The sequence below is a fragment of the Manis javanica genome, chromosome 9 (genome assembly GCF_040802235.1).
Source record: "Manis javanica isolate MJ-LG chromosome 9, MJ_LKY, whole genome shotgun sequence".
Lineage (NCBI taxonomy): Eukaryota > Metazoa > Chordata > Mammalia > Pholidota > Manidae > Manis > Manis javanica.
In genome coordinates, this window is record NC_133164.1 from 89,193,444 (window position 1) to 89,213,598 (window position 20,155).

At 45.8% G+C, this 20,155-nt stretch overlaps 1 protein-coding gene across 4 annotated transcripts in view; it reads left to right on the top strand.

Annotated features, from left to right (window-relative positions):
* The window catches only part of CABLES1 (Cdk5 and Abl enzyme substrate 1), a 109,867-nt gene that overhangs the window by 30,769 nt on the left and 58,943 nt on the right, over positions 1–20,155 (top strand). For all 4 annotated transcript variants that reach the window (XM_037017740.2, XM_037017734.2, XM_037017728.2 and 1 more), the window contains exon 2: positions 15,531–15,602. In XM_037017740.2, the coding sequence (XP_036873635.1) occupies positions 15,531–15,602 (72 nt within the window). The remainder of the gene's footprint in view (positions 1–15,530; positions 15,603–20,155) is intronic.

The window sequence follows — 20,155 nt, forward strand, 5'->3', positions numbered from 1 at the left end:
AATAAAAAGGGAATCATTTGCGAGTGTGTCTTAATTGGAAGTTATGAAAATTGGATTCTCAGAGCTCCAAACAAACATACTTTGCTGTGTGCAACAAGAGGTTTCCTTTTTGACCTGTAGGGATGCAGGGACAGAGCTGGGGACTGTGGGCTGCCAGAGGTGCTGGGTGATGCAGGCTAGAGGCAGAGTGGACTTACACCTGTAGGAAATGCAGGAGCAAATGATGTCCCTCTGAAAGTGATGCACTGGCCTCGTTGTGTTGAGGGGCTCCAGGACCCCTCCCTGCCTTCTGTTCTCACTGGGTGCTTGCTGCTGAGGGCTGCAAACAGCGCCCAAAAGCCAGTTTAACCCACATCTTTGCCATGGGATGGTCTGGACTCTATCCTTCCTCTCCTGCTATTTAGCTCTCGTCTGGGCAGGTCAGCCGAGCTCTCAGTCTTCACAGCTCAAGTCAAGGGAAATTGAACAAGACCCATAGTTTCAAAATTTGCAGAATTACCTGGAGCTCTAAGGATCAGCAAGGGCTGTAGTAGTTCCAAATGGTTGATTTATTTTCACTGTATTTTTTCCCAGTACATATTTTTCTACATATATAGACTTTATGTATCATATATACATATTTTAACAGCTTGATTGAGATATAATTCATACACCATCTGTTTTAAGTATACTCTTCAATGATTTTTAGTATATTCACAAAGTTGTGCAACCATCTCCATGATCTAATTTTAGAATATTTTCATCACCCTAAAAAGAAATCCCATGGCCATTAGCATTCACTCCCCATTCCACCCCACACACACACCAAGCCCTAGGCAACCAGTAATCTACTTTCTGTCTTTAAATGTCTTTATGGATTTTCCTAGTCTGGGCAGTTCATATAATTGGAATCATACACTATGTAGTTTTGCAACTGGCTTCTTTCACTTAGCATGTTTTCAAGGTCTGTCTGGGTTGTAGCATGTAATCAGTACTGCATTCCTTTTTTGGCTGAATAATATTGCATTTCATTCATCCATTCATTAATTGATGTATATTTGTATTGTTTTTACATCTTGCCTATTATAAATAATGCTGCTATGAACATTCGTGTATAGATGTTTCTGTGGGTGTGCTTTCATTTCTCTTGAGTTATATCTAGGAATGGAGTTGGCAGGCATATGAGGGAATTCTATTTTTAATATTTTGAGGTATAATTTATATGAGTATATATTATGTAATTATTTTGTATAGATACAGTTGTATATAAAGCATTTTTAAAACTGCAATAAAATATCAACCCAATAGTGTTATATAACAAACCCTATCACACTGATGTCTATCTGTATATCATTTATGAATTAATTAACTTGTGCAGCCAGAGGAAGTTGATTTTGTGCAACTAAGCTTCACCTGCCACATCTATTTAATTGAATTGGATCTTGAGATATTTTAAAGTGGTTACCATGGGCACCTACTTACCTCTGTCAGTTAGGATTATCTCCGTACTGTACAAGCAAGATCAAAAGAAATAAATTAGATCTGAGACTGACCTTAGACTAGAAATGTCAAACTCCTGAATTTGTCTATACATCAAAATAGCTTCACCGCTCTAGTAGTGATTGAGTTACAAGAAAATTTTATATATTCAAATTTATAAGATTTATAATTAATCTGTTTTTTATTTTGGGATTTGTCATAAGATTCAGTTTGGAAAAAAGCATTCTGCTGCTCCAGAGAAGTCTGAACATCAGTGATCTGATGGTCTCTGGCATCCCACCTTTGGTTTTAGGTGTCATTCCTGATATGGCTTGGGCTTCTGCTGCCTGGCTGAGGGTCTCAGAAGAGTCCCTCAGAGCAATGTTAATCTGACTCCCTGGAGCAGTTAAGATCCATCCTTGCCCCTCGTGGGCTGCATGTAGCTGCAGACAGTTGTCCATGCTACACTTAAGGATTTATTGAGCACCTACTATGACAAGGCATTATGCTAGTCATTGAAGGGGTTTCAGAGACAGAAAGACATAGTTCTCTGTCTTCAAGGTACCTGCAGTCACAGGATGTAAAATAAGAATAAAAATCCATCGTTCCATAAGTATCTAGACACGAATATTTCCAAGTACAGTAGGGGTACCAAATGCTGTGGAATTCAGAAAATGTCAAGTACAGCTTCACAGGGCAGGTGGCATTATCCTGTGCCTTAGGAGGACGGTTGGATTTGGGTGGCTGAAGAGCAGGTGAGGCAGCTTCTGAGTTTTCTTTTAAACTAAGATTTGCTCCCCCTTGGGGCATTCCTTATCCCCATAAACTCCCCCATGAAGCGAGTGATTCCACTGTGCTCAACCCCCTTTCAGCTTTCAAAAAGGGAATAAACACCAGTGTCCAAGGAGAAACGAGGCATTTTTTGTAAAAAGGCTTCCAGAAAGGAATGAGGTTGTTTGAGCCCCTTGGTAGGAAAAGGTACACTACTGCTTGCAGCTGGACAGACAGGGAAGCATCAGTCTTTGTTACCATAGCTGCTTTTGAGCGTGGGCCATGGTTAATCTGAAAAACTAGAAAGTAAAGATTGATGAAACCCATCAATCCGAAATTTGTTATAAATAATTGCATGTTGTTTCTGAGTTATCCAAATCTGTTTCTATTGAAGGCCCTTCAGAACAGAGAAAGGTCAAGCTGGAAACCGAGGGAGACACTCAGGGGAGCAATCATGCTGGAAGGCAGCCTCCTCTAAGTCCCATTAAATACCAATATGAAGTAACCAGCCTGGCCTGGCTCCCTGCTGGGTCTAATTAGCTCCAGTGACATCTCAGCTCTTTAGGACTGGGGAGCCAGGGAGAATAGTTTACCTCCAGGGTTTGGCCTTCTTCTGTCCATTTCCCATTTTTTGGGCTGCAAACCCGTAGAGTTAGGGGAGAGAGCCCTCATTTTGCTTTCTAATGGAAAATAAACATGTATCTGGCTCAGAAAGTCTTTCACATGCAAAGGCACTCGTGCAAAGCACCAGTAAGTCCTCCTAATGTTTGGGAGAGAAAGGTGAGTTCACTGATGCTCAGGTCATTGTCAAGGTCGGACGTGTAAGAGGAGGACCTGTTCTGAGTACAGAGGACAGGATCCAGAATAAACATGCTTCCTGCACAAGCTGGAGATGAGTGGAGATTGTGGGTCCTTCAGACACCACTCAGGTGCCCACGGGCATGTAGTGGAGTGCAGTTAACCTCTGTCAAGGAAGCAACTCCAGCCTGCTGGTCTACCCCTTCACTCCCCCACAGAAGCCCTGCAGGTGTCCCTGCACCTTCTTTGGTCTTCTAGTGTCACAAGGAAACACTGCTCAAGTGCACACACCTGTGTGAAGTGCATGCATTTGTCCCACCTGCTGTGGAGCCAGCCCAGCCCCAGCCCCTATCTCCACATATTCATTTGGCCCTTGGGGTCTCTCCAGCTCTGCCATCCGGCCAGGGCCTGTCTCCTGGCTCCTTCCTGACTTTGCTTCAGGGAATTCTATTTGTCCACAAACCCGGTGTTCCATCTTGTTCAGCTCCATCCAGTTCGGCTCCCATGATCGTGTGGGTAAGAAGTCCATCCTGAGTTCACCCCTACAACCTCAGCGCTGCTCTCCTCCAGGAGGAACTCTCCTTGCATCTTCCCAGTTAGATCTTGGCTCTCCTTTGAAGTCATTCGTGTCCTCCCCTGCCTCCCACACTCCACACCTGGTCTGTCCTGGCCTTAAACTCTGGGCCCAGGGGCTGGATTCCCAGCCACCCTCCCCACTGGCTCAGGGGATCCCTTTCACAGAGAGCTCCTGGATTTGAATTTCTTGGATTCTTTAGTCCACCCAGAACATACATGAGTTGGCCGCAAACCCCTCGGACTGGTTACCTTTTTATTTTGAGAGGTTTTCTGTTGCTCATATCTCCTTCCCACCCTCACCATGTCCTGGCTTGGCCCTCACTTGTCCCCCACTGTGGGTATCCAGCATGCTCCATAGCAAGGAAAATGTCTTTCATCTCACCTGCTGCACAAAACCCAAACCTTTCTGGATCCCGATTTTTTTTTTTTTTTTTACCAATACACATGCACATGTGGTCAGCTGCAGGCTGGATCCAGGGTGAGGCTGAGCAGGAATTAGAATGCAACACTCATTCAGCTCATGGCCCTAGGCCGGCCCCTTTGTTTCCTGAGACCCAGGGATGCCACAGGAGATCAGGCAGGTGCCTGTGGGACAGCCAGATCCGCTGTGTCTGCTGCTGTTTTCTCACTTTTCAGTCTGGTCCCTTTGTCAGAGGGAATCACTGGAGATCTTCAAATTGGGGAATGACATAATGGACAGGGTATTCTATAAGATTAGCAGGGTGGTGGTGGGCAGGGTAGACTGGGGGATCTGAGGAGTGACTGCTGGGCCATTACTAGGACCTGCTAACAAGTCCACCTCTGAAGAGCCCTGAACACTGAGATGACTTCCCACCTCAGTTTTCCAGGATTTGGCAAGTCTGATGAGAACCCTGAAACAAAAGTAAACTCAGACAAGACGAGTGCCTCTGTAGTCCTTGTAGGCATTTGGAGTCTTGACCTGAGTATAAAAATGTAGAAACAAATCTTATTTGACCAAGCTTATTGGCAACTGTGGATGTATGGATTTCAAAGTTTGATTTTTGTCTAATCCATCAGCTGGAGACTTTAAAATGTGGTCAGATTCAGAATCAGTTTCCTAGCAGTTTGTTTCTTGATCTGTGTGTCCTCTTTTTTTTCCCTTAATCTATTTTCCTTTCTTTACAAAGACTCCTATATACTGCTGGGGATTTTGAGTTGCTTCCCTCCTATATTGGGTATGGAACTAGCTTTGGCTCCTAGGCTGCCCTGGGGAGAGGAGGTTTTGCCTTGCTTAAGCCAGCTGGGTGCCCTTTGCTCATAAGCATTACAGGGGCTGACTGGTCTGGACAGGGTGCTCTGCTGGTCACTCCACCCTGGGACCTGGCCCAGCTGGTCTGCCCCTGCGCTGGCAGATTCCACAGCTCGTCTCGGGATCACTTTCATCATCTAAAAAGCAGCCGTTGCCAAGTAAGCAAGAAGGGCCATGCTCAGTTTCATTACCACCTCTGCTCTCTCTGGTAAGGCTTTAGATCCATGAAAAGGAGAACTAAGCATGTATCTGATGAGCTGAAGCCAAGGCCATATTTGCTTGAAGAGGCTACACAGCTTCTATTAAGAGGTGACAGCTGATTTTTCTTCCCACATTTGTGAAACACATATGTATTGGTGCAAAACAGTTTGCCTCTCCAGTTGAGCACAATCTGATTTGACTTCTGTTAAAGGAGCATCTGGAATCTTGGCTTTAAAATTTGCCAAATCATGAATAAAGTTACCATAACATCGTTGCTGGATCTGGAGAGCATGCTCATGGTCCTGTGGCCTCTAACAGCTTAAAGCTGTATTAGGGAAAGGAAATAGCAGTGAGGTGTTGGAGGTGCGTTTGGCTTTGAGAGCTTGGTGTTTGAAAACCAGCATTTCATGAAGATTTATCAATGAAAATACAATTCTTGAATGTATAGAGTTTCTAGGGCTCCTTTAATAGTAGACTCCCTTGGTAAATCTGTTTACAAATTGTGAATCTATACTCTGCTTTTTAGGACTACCTTTTGTGCATGAGCTGAGCACTGTTTCCAGAATGGAGACTGTGTCTGTGATGTGGAGATATAAGAGCTGCTAGAGGATAGCATCTAAGGACATCTTACAAAGGGATTTTCTGTCTGCTAAAAAGGCCACCCCTGCTTGCTAGGCTAGTGAACCCCATACCTTTTCTTTCTGGGCCCTGATTAGGCCCCTTAGAAGCTTTGCAACTCTTAAGTCAGAAAGGAGGCCAAGAGATGAAGGCTTCTTTAGTCTCTAGGACGAAGTGGGCAGTGCCCACCGTCCAGTCCTGCCTGGTCCCAGCCCTGTAGCTCCCACTCTACCCAAGGTAGTAGGTTTTGTGTCCTGATAGTCATCCAGCCCCAAGAAGGGTCTTGGGCCACCGCTCTCACAGCTGCAGCCTGACATGTCAAAGGCTGCTGGACGTCTGGGTATCAGGAGTAGGCACCGAGGGTGAGATTGGAGCCCTAACCTACTGGTGGTCCTTGATCTCCCCACTTCAGGTCCTGGGAGCAGTCAAGCATGGCCCGTGTGTGCTGGCCACCTTCCTCACTTGCTGGTCCAAAGCCAGAGAAGGGAAACCAGCCTCGGAGATTGCTTCCCAACAGGGGACAGAATCCAGGATTCTCTCTTGGCTCCCATGTTCGTGTCCTGCTCAGATGCTGGAGGTGTCTCCAGGGGTGCGACCAGGGCCAGCTGCGTGCTCTTCCCTGCTGCCTTGGTTTCTGAAGAGACAGATGCTTCCCAGTTTCAGTCACAGGCACCTGTGTGTATGTGTGTGTGTGTGTGTGTGTGTGTGTGTGTGTGTGTGTACATTAATAATAGATGTGGAGCTAGAGAACAGTCTGAAAGGACGTAAACCAAATCTTAGCAGGGTGTTCTCTGAGCACTGGGGTTTGCAGGTCATTTCTTCAGTTTCTGTGTCATACATTTCCTTATTTAAAGTTATTATAGTGACAGGTATTATTTTTATAGCCACAAAAGCAATAAAAATTCCATTTGGAAAAATGAATGTTACATCAGCTCAAACAGAAGAAACCCATTTTAAACAGATCGCGTTTATACCTGTGAGCTGCTCAGCTGGACTTGGTGGGGACTGTCAGGCCTTCCCAGCTGCCCCATCAGCTTCTGTCTGCCCTGACTTTTGTTGGGTGAGGCATCGGGAAGCTTTCTGAGGATGATTTCTGGGCTTCTGTTGATCAGACCAGGAGCCCATATATCAGATAGAGGGCCCACTCATAACTGTGTGTAGAAACGCATTGAGTTGTAAAGTCGGGCACTCTCTGGAAAAGCCCACGAGCACCCATCTGTCCGATGATGGAGTTCGTTCATTTATTGGGCCAGCCTTAATTGAGTACCTACTGTTTGCTAAGCATGCTCCACCCCTAGGGCTGCCCAGGTGAGGACAGCTGAGTCCCTCTCCTGAACAGCCCTGTCCATTGTGGTTTGGTTTGTCTGGGGAAGGGAGCTGGTCAGTGGGGGACTGAAGTAGCAAAGCAAATAAGTCGCAAGTGTGTGGGTGTCTTATGCTGTATTAATGAGTTATTTCTGTGGTTGGGCTGGATTTTTGTTCTGTTTTGGTCATAATAACTGTCTGAGGGGATCTGAGGTCATCCCAACCTTGGCTTGCACATCACCTGAGTGACTGAGGCATCCATGATGCCCTCATCTCCTTCACCCCTGTGAAGAGATGACTGTGCCTTCTCATGACCTGATGTACAGCCAGGGCGGGGCTTCTTATGGGGGCAAACCCAGCACTGCCTGGGGAGCTGCCTTTCTGGAAGGATAGCATGGCTGGTCCGATGGCCTGGAACCCCTCCTGCTCTCCGAGCTCATGTTTTTCCTCCAGTGATTTTTAATTCTGTTCCCCTGGGACTGCAGCATACAGCCAGGGTGGAGAGCATTGGTCCAGCCCAGCTTCCTTATTTGACACTGTTGCCGAGGCCAGGGGGTCACCTTCCTTGTCACATGCTGGTCCTAACTCTTGGGGCAGAGCTGTCCCTTGTGGTGCCCACTAACTGATGCTGGCTTTCGGGGCCGAGCTGTTATCCCAGGTCACCTTGTGAGGGGATTGGCCTTGACAGCTGGACCCCAGGAAGACCCTGCCTGGCCCTCCCAGTCAGCAGGGACAGCAGTGAGCCCAGAGTCCAGCTCTGGTGAGGCTCCTCTGGCACGGTCCCCCTCCTGGCACACACCGGTTGTCGCCCTGAGGCACTCTGCTTACCAGGCTAAGAGATGGCCCTTTTCCAGAAGCCCTGAGCACAGCTCCCACCTTCCCCCCCACTCTCCTGGGGTCCCCAGAATCACTGCCCACTGGCTGACGACATAGCTCTGGCCAGGAGGCCTTTCGGGTGGCCAAACACTGGGCCTGCAAGTCCCCGGACCCCGTCAGTTAGTGTGAATGATGAGTCACTGCTCCTGTTCTGAAAACGGAACCAGGGACATTTTTGCACCTAGAAGCCATTTCAGAAATACCGGTCCTGGTCGTGCCTCACCCAGTCCTCTGTCACCCCAGTCACATGTTCCTCTGCGTGACCTTTCTCCAGTTCTTCAAGTGACCTTTCCTTAAGCTTTCAGTGTAAGTGCATTTATTTTAACTACCACTGTGACCAGCCCTGCGTTCCAGGAGCACACGGTGACTTGCACTGCAGTGAACCATTAGCCCTGATGGTAAGTGGATTAATTTGGTCCAAGTAAGTATATACAGATAATCCACTGGTCATGGACTAGCCCTTCCTCACTGAGACAGAGTTAGGCATTCAAAGGATAATGTTCTAAAATGAGTCTGGGGCTTAACAAGGCTGACTGCCCTACGAGCATTGAATAAAAGCCACATGGGCCTCAAAAGTTCATGGCCAATGTGGAAGGGCCCAAATTGAAAATGTCAGACAGGACAGAACCCCTGAGTTCAGGGCACTCATTCTAAGGACCGTCATGGACATTTGCATGGGGCTCTTACTGAATGTTAGCTTGGTTAATAAGAGGGCATGCTATTTTGGTCCAAGGCTAAGTATTCTTTCTTAGTTACTAAATTATGCAACGACCTCTGCTTGTTAACTGTGCCCAGTAAGCGTTTAAATGGTAATGGATTTAGTTTATGAGGCAGATTGCAGGGTGGAAAGGGCCTGTTGAAGGTCGCCCCCTGCCCTTGGCCTTCTCTCCCATTGTGGCTTTGTGAGAATAGGAGGCAAGGGGAGGAGTCACTACATACCTCAGAAGGATCTAGCAAGGTGGCAGGAGCAGAGATGAGCACGGGCAGGGTACCATCGCAGGGCAGGCCCTGTGGCAATGGACAAGTCCTTTTTTTATATAGGAGAAGCACACATCCCAGCTTGGTTTTAATGGTGCTGTTTCTTCATAGTGACTGATTCTTTCCAAGCTCTGTATGTCCATCTCAAAGAATATATTGCTCAGTTCCTTTCATGATGAAGGGAACCATATCTGCTGAATTTACAGGAATGCATGGGCATTTGTGTTTGGGATTCTTTTTCTCTTTGAGGAATCCAAACCTTAAGTGCCCACCTTTGTGTGTTTGTGTTTGTGTGTTTGTGTGTGTGTGTGTGTGTGTGTGTGTGTGTGAAAGAGAGAGAGAGAAAAAAAATCTACAGCAGTTCAGCTCATGAAGAGAATGTCAGGTGTACTGGCTTTTTAAAAACAAGTCCTTGATGTATATAGAAAGGTATATTCTGATTTGGTTATTTTCCAAATAAGTACCTATCTTTTCCAGGACAGGAAAAGGCTGGCAGCTTTCTGGTAGGGGATCGTCAGATTGTGTACTTTTGTGAATGGACCTATTGTTTACTAGGGTGAACACCCTCGTCTGAAAGTTTAGTCAAGCGTCTGTGGGGTCCCAGGCTGCCTGCGGGGGCCTCATGTTCACTTGGCATTCCCAAGTGGAACTAACCGGGCTGCCCTTGGGGTGTGAGGAGGGTGGCAGTCCCTCCGAGGGACTTGAGGAAGTCCCTTGAATGCCAGGAGAGCTTGAGGGCTTGTCAGTGGAATTCCTTGGTGGTTGTCCCATGGGTTCCTCCTTGAACATGAGCTCTTACGGACAGGAGTCAAGCCTGGGTCAGCCGTGTGTTCCCAGCGGGCCAGGCTCGCAGTTGGTGCGCTGAGGGGGTGAGCGCGGTGCGCTGAGGGGATGCCTCTGTCTGGCCTATGCTGGGGCCTTGCATTGTATCTTTGCTCCCCAAGGAGCCAACCAGAGCTTCCTGGTGGATTCTGTTAGGAAAATTGAGGGAGGAGAGTCCTTGAATCTGCACAGCTGCTTCAGTCACCCTCCCTGGTTGCTGGTCACCTGAAAATGCTTTTTTACAAAGGAAGGCTTGAAGTTTGACAGAACTTAAGATTTCCAGGATTTGAAACCTACCCATTTATTTCTGCCTGTGGATCTAAGTTATGTCTAATTGCAATTTAGGTTTATATACTTCAATTAACATTTCATTGTTGATCTTAAAACTCAGAACACTAGCCAGAGATAAACAGAGTAATTGTCATTTTAATCACTACTTTCAGGCTGTGAAGGAGACACTGGTATGAAGTGAGAATAGTGCATGGCAACCCAGGGAGACCAATTTTATAGGTGGCCAGTGCATCAGCAAATGTGATGTGCAGTAATGCTGGGAGGAGGGTACGAGTGGGGAAGGAGCACATGTTACAGGTGAGCTTAGGTGCACAGCATTTCGGGGTTACCCTACCACTGCCGGGGTTGGAGAAAGGGCCAGAGCTAGGATAGCCAGGCTGAGGAGTCAGCTGCAGGGGGTTGGGGAGGGGCCGGGTCAGAGGGCAGCCCCAGTGGAGGGAACTAGACTGTCAATCAAAAACCCAGCAGCTACTTGTCATTGACTGCCTAGTGCCAAGGAATCTAAGTCTCTTTTTCTTATTCTCCTTTTCCCATCTCATAGATGAGGAAACTGAAGCTCAAGGATCAAGGAGTTTTCTAAGGCTCCACAGCCTCTGGGCCCCAGGATTGAAATCTGAGTCTGTTTGGCCTGGCATGTTTTCTCCTTTGTGGAATGACATTGTCCTCGGACGGGGAGGGTGGGCGGCAGGGAGTGTGACTGAATGGGCGTCTGCCACCGTCTCAGCACTTGGAGGGGCTGTGCCTCAACTGATGGCCTGAACGCTTCAAAGCCACCACTGCAGGGTGCTGTCACGGGGCTCCTGGTGGGCTGAGTGCCGTAGTCTGCAGGGCTCTCAGAGCCAAGTCCTCCTTACTAATGAATTGGTTACCTATAAAATCACTTCTGAAATCAGTTTCCACCACCTCCGGTCCCTGTGCATCTCTCACAGGTAAGGCCAGTGTCTCCCCACAGCCGTTGCCTCAGGTCTGGCTGACTGCTGGAAATCTGGCAGTGTCATGGAAATGGAAATTCATCCTAAGGTGATTGTAGAGTGAAACTGCAGATCTTGCCCAAGGTCCAGTAGGACATGAGCACACTGAAGGTGGTGGTGGAGAACTAACTCTTGGTTCTCACACGTTGACGGATCAGGGTCTGAGAGAATCAGGCCAGTTTAGCTTTGGAGAGAGAAGAGGAGGGTGTGCAATGAATATTTTTGAAAGATTAAGAAAACCTCTTAGGAGGAAAGTATATAGCAATCCAGGCCTATTTAAAGAAGGAAGAACAATCCCAAATGAATAGTCTAAAGTTGCGATTACTGAAACTGGAAAAAAAAGAACAAATGAGGTCCAAAGTCAGCAGAAGGAGGGACATAATAAAGATCAGAGAAGAAATAAATAAAATTGAGAAGAATAAAACAATAGAAAAAATCAACGAAACCAAGAGCTGGTTCTTTGAGAAAATAAGCAAAATAGATAAACCCCTAGCCAGACTTATTAAGAGAAAAAGAGAATCTACACACATAAACAGAATCAGAAATGAGAAAGGAAAAATCACAACGGACCCCACAGAAATACAAAGAATTATTAGAGAATACTGTGAAACTCTATATGCTAACAAGCTGGAAAACCTAGAAGAAATGGATAACTTCCTAGAAAAATACAATCTTCTAAGACTGACCCAGGAAGAAACAGAAAATCTAAACAGACCAATTACCAGCAATGATATTGAATTGGTAATCAAAAAACTACCCAAGAACCAAATCCCCGGACCAGGTGGATTCACCGCTGAATTTTATCAGACATTTAAGAGAAGACATAATACCCATTCTTCTTTAAGTTTTCCAAAAAATAGAAAAGGAGGGAATACTTCCAAACTCATTCTATGAAGCCAGCATCACTCTAATACCAAAACCAGGCAAAGACACCACAAAAAAAGAAAATTACAGACCAATATCCCTGATGAACATATATGCAAAAATACTTAACAAAATATTAGCAAACTGAATTCAAAAATACATCAAGAGGATCATACACCATGATCAAGTGGGATTCATCTCAGGGATGCAAGGATGGTACAACATTTGAAAATCCATCAACATCATCCACCACATCAACAAAAAGAAGGACAAAACCACATGATCATCTCCATAGATGCTGAAAAAGCATTCGACAAAATTCGACATCCATTCATGATAAAAACTCTCAACAAAGTGGGTATAGAGGACAAGTACCTCAACATAATAAAGGCCATATATGACAAACCCACAGCCAACATCATACTCAACAGTGAGAAGCTGAAAGCTATTCACCTAAGATTGGGAAGAAGACAGGGATGCCCATTCTCCCCACTGTTATTCAACATAGTTCTGGAGGTCCTAGCCATGGCAATCAGAAAACACAAAGAAATAAAAGGCATCCAGATTGGTAAAGAAGTCAAACTGTCACTATTTGCAGATGACATGATATTGTACATAAAAAGCGCTAAAGACTCCACTCCAAAACTACTAGAACTAATATCTGAATTCAGCAAAGTTGCCAGATACAAAATTAATACACAGAAATCTGTTGCTTTCCTGTACACCAATGATGAACTAGCAGAAAGAGAAATCAGGAAAACAACTACATTCACAATTGCATCAAAAAGAATAAAATACCTAGGAATAAACCTAACCAAGGAAATGAAAGACCTATACCCTGAAAACTACAAGACACTCTTAAGAGAAATTAAATAGGACACTAACAAATGGAAACTCATCCCATGCTCTTGGCTAGGAAGAATTAATATTGTCAAAATGGCCATCCTACCTAAAGCAATCTACAGATTCGATGCAATCTCTATCAAAATACCAACAGCATTCTTCAATGAACTGGAGCAAATAGTTCTAAAATTCATATAGAACCACAAAAGACCTCAAATAGCCAAAGCAATCCTGAGAAGGGAGAAAAAACAGGGGGGATCTCGCTTCCCAACTTTAAGCTCTACTACAAAGCCACAGTAATCAAGACAGTTTGGTACTGGCACAGGAACAGAGCCACAGACCAGTGGAACAGAATAGAGACTCCAGATATTAACCCAAATATACAGTCAATTAATATATGATGAAGGAACCGTGGACATACAATGGGGAAATGACAGCCTCTTCAACAGCTGGTGCTGGCAAAACTGGACAGCTACATGTAAGAGAATGAAACTGGATCGTTGTCTAACCCCATACACAAAAGTAAATTCAAAAAGTATCAAAGACCTGAATGTGAGTTATGAAACCATAAAACTCTTAGAAAAAAGCATAGGCAGAAATCTCTTAGATATAAACATGAGTGACTTCTTCATGAACAAATCTCCCCGGGCAAGGGAAACAAAAGCAAAAATGAACAAGTGGGACTATATCAAGCTGAAAAGCTTCTGTACAGCAAAGGACACCATCAATAGAACAAAAAGGCATCCTACAGTATGGGAGAATATATTCATAAATGACAGATCCAGTAAAAGATTGACATCCAAAATATATATAAAGAGCTCAAGCACCTCAACAAACAAAAAGCAAATAATCCAATTAAAAAATGGACACAGGATCTGAACAGACAATTCTGCAAAGAAGAAATTCAGATGGCCAACAGGCACATGGAAAGATGCACCATATTGCTAATCATCAGAGCAATGCAAATTAAAACCACAATGAGATATCACCTCACACCAGTAAGGATCGCCACCATCCAAAAGACAAAGAACAACAAATGCTGGTGAGGATGTGGAGAAAGGGGAACCCTCCTACACTGCTGGTGGGAATGTAAATTAGTTCAACCATTGTGGAAAGCAGTATGGAGATTTCTCAAAAAACTGAAAATAGAAATACCATTTGACCCAGGAATTCCACTTCTAGGAATTTATCCTACGAATGCAGCAGCTCAGTTTGAAAAAGACATATGCACCCCTATGTTTATCACAGCACTATTTACAATAGCCAAGAAATGGAAGCAACCTAAGTGTCCATCAGTAGATGAATGGATAAAGAAGATGTGGTACATATACACAATGGAATATTATTCAGCCAGAAGAAGAAAACAAATCCTACCATTTGCAACGACATGGATGAAGCTAGAGGGTATTATGCTCAATGAAATAAGCCAGGTGAAAAAAGACAGGTACCAAATGATTTCACTCATCTGTGGAGTATAAGAACAAAGAAAAAAACTGAAGAACAAAACAGCAGCAGACTCACAGAACCTAAGAATGGACTAACATTTACCAAAAGGAAAGGGACTGGGGAGAATGGGTGGGAAGGGAGGGATAAGGGGGGAAAGGGGGCATTATGATTAATAAACATAATGTATGGTGGGGGCATGGGGAGGGCTGTACAACACAGAGAAAACAAGTAGTGACTCTATAGCATCTTCCTATGCTGATGAACAGTGACTATAATGGGGTATGTGGGGGGCACTTGACAATGAGGGGAGTCTAGTAAACATAATGTTGCTCATGTAATTGTAGATTAATGATACCAAAAAAAATGTCGAATACAAAAAAAAAGAAGAAAAGCTCTTAGGAGACTGGTGAAGCCTTTGCAAAAATGACCTTTCTGATAGTCTTAGCAAAAGTAAAACATGAACATGAAACAAAACGTTGAGGATAGCTGGTCAGAAAAAGTACACATAAAACAAAAAAGCATTTGTTTCATTTCTTGTTCTTTAGAACACAAATGGTTATAATTGCATGAGTTTAACCTAAGTTTTGTGAAATGTGATACAAAGTAGATATACTCCTAATTTGATTCCCCTCACCTTTTTTTTTTCCAAGATAAAGACCCAGTCAGATTTTTTTCTGTCCACCTCCCTCAGCCAAATCGTTTACTGTGAATTAATGGTCCTTGTTCAGTGGGTGTAGGGTACAGTTGTCCCACCCTGCTCCCTGTATCAGATTAGTCTTAGTTAACTAGGACCTGTTCTCATTTCAGTCCTGCAAAACAAACTAGGTGGAGGAGGTTTTATCAGGTGCTTCTGCAATTCTTCCGCAGCCTGAAGAGTCAGTGTGTGCCCAATCCTGCCCTGATATTTATTCCTGTGGTGCCTGAGACACTCTCCCATAGGAATGTCTTCTTTGTATTCTGGTTGCTTTTGAAGTCATGGCCATCCAGAGACCATAATTGTTTTTATTACATCCTAATGATTTTGAGATTTTATTTAACGTGGTTTAAAAATGTATTTTTCAATAATATTTATCAGCTGATCTGTTCAGACCTTTGACATTTGAATACTTAAAAATATTATCTAATGCATTAGGAGAAAATGCATGCAGTACCCAAGTTAAATATTCTAAGAGGCAACTGTCTTTTGGGGAAATTGCAGCATAAAAAGGATCAGTCACAAAGCAGCCCTATACCCAGGGAGAATGTTCAGGATTCAGGGGGGCAATATAGGCCTGGCATTCGGATGCAGGCAGGGGAATGTGGCAGCCTCTTAAAGACAGCTTTTGTCTGATTTTTTTTTAAAAAAAGACTTTCTTTCTTAGAATACTTTCAGATTCACAGAAGTACCTGACCCATTTGAGAAGGCGGTTTTAACACCTAGATTTTTTCCCCTCTCTCTCCAGACGTCGCCTTCTCTCCCAGAGGTCGTCCTTGGAGACCCTGGAAGACATTGAGGAGAACGCCCCTCTGCGGAGGTAAGTTTTCTGTGTTGCATTTACGTGCTTGTAAATGGCCGGCAGGACAAGACAGCAGCCAAAGTTTGATTTTTTTAAAGTTCTTGAGCTACAGAATTAAATTTTAAAACTGACGATCTGATCCCTGAACTCATAGTCTGAAACTCCAACCCGGGGACCCGTTAGAAATAAGGCACTGTTAAATCCCGATCAGGGATTGGAATAGCCCAGTTTGCATGTGAGTCTGGGGGCTGTTTCCCTTTCTCTCTGAGGGCTCTGCTTGATGAACAGCCCCTCCTAGTCCCAGCTTTCCCGGGTGCAGTGACAGAGGAGTCACAGTCCTGCGCGTCAATACGAGGAGCCCACGAGTCACTGGGGTGCTGGTTGCTGGGGAAACTGGACTAGGACAGCTGCAAGTGCTCCCCTGCGGCTGAAGAGGTTCATTTCACCCCCGGGGCTGGCAAAGTGCTGGAGAGGGGTCTCTGGGAGACAGGAGGGGCCGAGCTGGGCCGGGCCTCCGACTGCCGCTCTCCTCTCTCCAATCCTGTTCCTTGGCTGCCTGGCTGCCGTCCAGGGGAGGAGACCGTACCCACACCACGGCTCCCGCCGGCTGCCAGTACCTGGGGGCCTCCCATGGAAGGAGCTGAGGCCTATGGGACGTGGTGGCTTTACCTGGCATGCTTGGCAGGCAGCAGAGGGGAGGCCCATCAGCTCGCAGCAGCTCCCCGAGGAGCCCCCACTTGCATGCCTTGTGCCTTTGGCTGCTGGCCAGGACTTGGGAGTCCAGGGCTCCTCCTTGGAACAAGGCATCTCAACCTGGCGCCTCAGCCCAGGTTCCAGGCTTGTCCACAAACTTACCTGCATGAAGGGTGAGGCACAGACTGGCCTGAGAGTCAGTCAGGAGGGCCAGATGACTGTGAGTCTCACCACTGACATCGTTCCAAAAAGAAAGCCAGGGCCGCACAGTCTGACTTCCGCTTTGGAGCTCTGAAGACATCATGTGTTAGCCCCGGAGGCTGCGTCAGGGTGAACAGCATGTAGCAGTGTGGTCGACGTGGCTTGGGTGCCAGTGTCCCGTCAGTCAGGGAAATGTTGAGAGAAGGCTGTTTCCTTGAAGGAGTCCTACAAAAAGCTGCCATTAAAGTCAAATTAGGGAGCTGGTTCTGGTCCAAAGTAATCAGCGAGAGTGGAGGAGAGGTGTTCTCAGGTGGCACCAAGTGACTTTGGCATTTGAGCAGGTAAGGTCACCCCTGCCACACATGGAAAAATCACTGAATGGAACTAAAAAGCCCCTGGTGTTGCAGGAGGCTGTGAGGATCCATGGCCATTCAAGCAGTGTGATGTATGAGATAAAATAAAGTCACTCCCTTCTCAGGGCCTCCAGGTGGTTAAGGGGCGGGGCACCCAAGGAGGAACTGGGTGCTGTGTTCCTGGTCTCATGTGCTGTCACCCTTTACTCTCCTCAGAATCCGCCCAGGCTGGTCCTCTGGCCCCTACCCCTCCTCAACCCTCCCACAGCATAGATGTGCGAGTAAAAGTGGATTCTCTGCTTTACCGCAGCCAACTCTGACCTACAGAATACTGTACTGACTTTCCAGCAAGCCCTGTGTAAATATAAAATTTTAAAAATAAGTCTGAAACCAAAGAAGTTTGGGCAGTTTAAGAAGTCTTTTCCTTCCCTAATGGACTTTTTTTGAATTAAAAAAAAAAGTTCTAAAACTTACTTAGAAGCTTACTTGTTCCTAAGGCACTAAAGTTAGCATGGCATAGCAGAAGGGGTGTTAGTTTGGGAGTCAGGGGACCCGGATTGTTGGCCTGATTCTTCTACTAACTAGTTATGCGGCCTTGGAAGTTCACTGAGCTCTCTGGGGCCTCAGCCTTCCTGTCTGTGAAGTGGAAGGGGCAGATTGACCAATCTCTGCAGCCCTTGCCCACTCTCTGATTCTATGAAGTGACGCTCAAGCGCTTTGGGAACTGTGGGGGTGGAAGGTTGTTAGCCCAACCTGCTTTTAAACTTAGTGCATTGAACACATGGCTCCAAGGCTTCTATTAAAAACCTTTTTGCATAATTAAGTGTATCCTATAATCAGCGCTAACAAGAAAGAGCTAATCTTTCATTAAATCAATTTTTAATTTAATTCTATCCTAATTTAATTTTGCATCACTTAAAATGTATGTTATCAAATGGATATTTACACACTCATGCAGGTGGCTTTGGAATTACTTCATTCTTTGGTTGATCGGCCACAGCCTGAGTGCTCAGTCTTCCAGTTTCCTTAGCAATTGTTGCTAACGTCACAATTCTGTTAAAGCATTTCTTAGATTCCCTGGTGGTTCAGTTGAATGCTTAAAGGAAAAAAAGCAAAACAAGCGGCTTACTTAAAGAAGGGATGGCTTAGCTACATAGGCAGTTGGATTTGGGAGCTGATATTGGAAGAAAGCACCTTTGTTCAGTTATCCTTTTAAATCTTGCTTTTCTCTTACACATCAGTTTGGTAGTAAATGTTTCCTGTGCCACCTAGAAATTCCAAGAATTGAGCATTTACAGTGAGAGGGTTTAGACTGAAGAGCTTTCCACTTGCCTGGTGGTTACTTGGTATTCTAGAAACAAGGAACTAGGACATCTCTACTTACTAGGTATTGAGAGAAACCTCATTCATCTGCTGCTGAAGTGGCAGCCTTCACCACCTGCCTGTTTCCCAGCCTGCCCGGGGTGCTGGGTGCTGGCTGCTGCACCATGTAGCACTTGCTGCCACCGCCCCCATCCTCGCTGATGCCAGCAGCCACCTGTGGACTTTCTGCTACCTTCGGTTCCAGCAGAAGGCTGGGAAATTTTGTGCTCAAAGATGAAGGGCAACAGCACCCTTTCTGCAGGCACAAGAGGCATGGAGCAGCTCAGGGTCATCCTTCCTTTGGGCTGGGCTGGGTACCAGCCTCTTGCCACTGGTGGAAACTGAAGGGTCTAGCTCACAGTCTAGCTCCTGGTCCGCTGCCTCAGACTGGCTGGCCTAAGGAGCTCTGCTTTTTGGAGGCTAGCAGGGTAAGGGTTTGAACATTCCTGAATACTTGGCCCTGTTCAGAAACCAATGGAAGCATAGCTTTATGTTTTCAGAGATTTTCCTCTCCCCAATGACTCCATGTTTCTAAAACCTGTGTGTGTGAGAGACAGCTGGAGGCCTTGGGTGGCCTGCAGAGTTGAACAGTCATTCTGGAGGTAGAACTGAGGTAGTTCGGGGTCCTGGGTCTGGTTCCAGAGGGCTGCCCCAGGAAGGCGGTCTGAGGCTCTATCCCCTTGAACTCCAAGACTAAATGGACTAAATGTGGGTTTGGAAGCCTGGAGTAGAGGGAGATTGTTGGGTACCGGCCCCTCTCTGAACCCTGCCTGAAGTCCTCAGGAGGCATCCACTGAATGCTGTCAGACAGGGCTCTGGAAGTCTTTAAAAAATCTATTTAAAAGCAAGAATTCAGGAGCCTTAATAAGGGCTGTAGTTTTAAGAATAAGGGAGGCAAACAGTAACAAAATATACATGCTCTGTAAGGTGTTAACAGTCACTATTAATAATGTGTTAATAATAACAGCAGTTGAAATCTTTATATGAATATTTGCCCATGGGAATATATATATGAATGTGAATACTTGTATTTGAACATGTTACCTGACAGTTTATGAAGCTCTTGTGTAAGTCACCACATTTAATTCTCATGACGATACCAGGGAGCGATCTGAAGTACCACTAGTGATGGGTCAGGGGCAGTGGTGAGTTGTGGGGGAGCCTGGGAGGACCATGGTTTCTGCTGCAGCATCTTGCAGAGCTACACAGCCTGTGACCATGGGCTGGAGACCCTCTCTGATGTGGTGGACGTGACTAGAAGGGGGGTCCTGCCCTCCTCGAGACCCAAGGCCAAGGAACTGCCTTTTGCAATGAGAGCCACCAAATATCTGATACTGTGTCTTTGCTGTAGCCTGCACTTTCACTTTAGTGTGATTTTTTTTTCAAGTTTTATCACATTTAAGGTGGCATTTCGTATGGAGAAAAATAATTTTCCTGTTCTCTGGAAAGGGCTTCTAGGAAGATTGGCCTTTACGAGAGGGTGGATCCCTGGGCTTGGGAGGATATAATATCCTGAAGCCTGGACAGGGGACATCGCCCAGTTTCCCTGGAGCTGGACCCTTGGCGAGAGTAAAGGGTGGAGTTGCTATGCAGATCTGTGACCCTGCCATTCCCCATCTTCTGCCGCAGTTCCCCCCACCCCACCTGCCCCTCAGTGGTACCTTCCTGTGGGGTCATCATGTTAGTTCTCATACCTGTACCCTCCCAGTTCAGAACTGACTGGACTCAGTGGCACCCCAGCCCACCTCGGCGTGGCTGTGGGAAGCCAGGCGCTGCTTCCCCAGAACCCATCCTCTGAAGCCCAAGGCCTTGGGTGACCTTGTCGAGGGCAGGAGCCAGCCCTTGGGCCCGTAAGGTTTAAATAAACAGTTGGGGTGGTAAAACCCAAATACAAAAGTTGCAGTGCCCTTTCTCAAAACAAGACCAAACTCTACCCTCCACTTGTTGGGTCTTTTGCTTTCT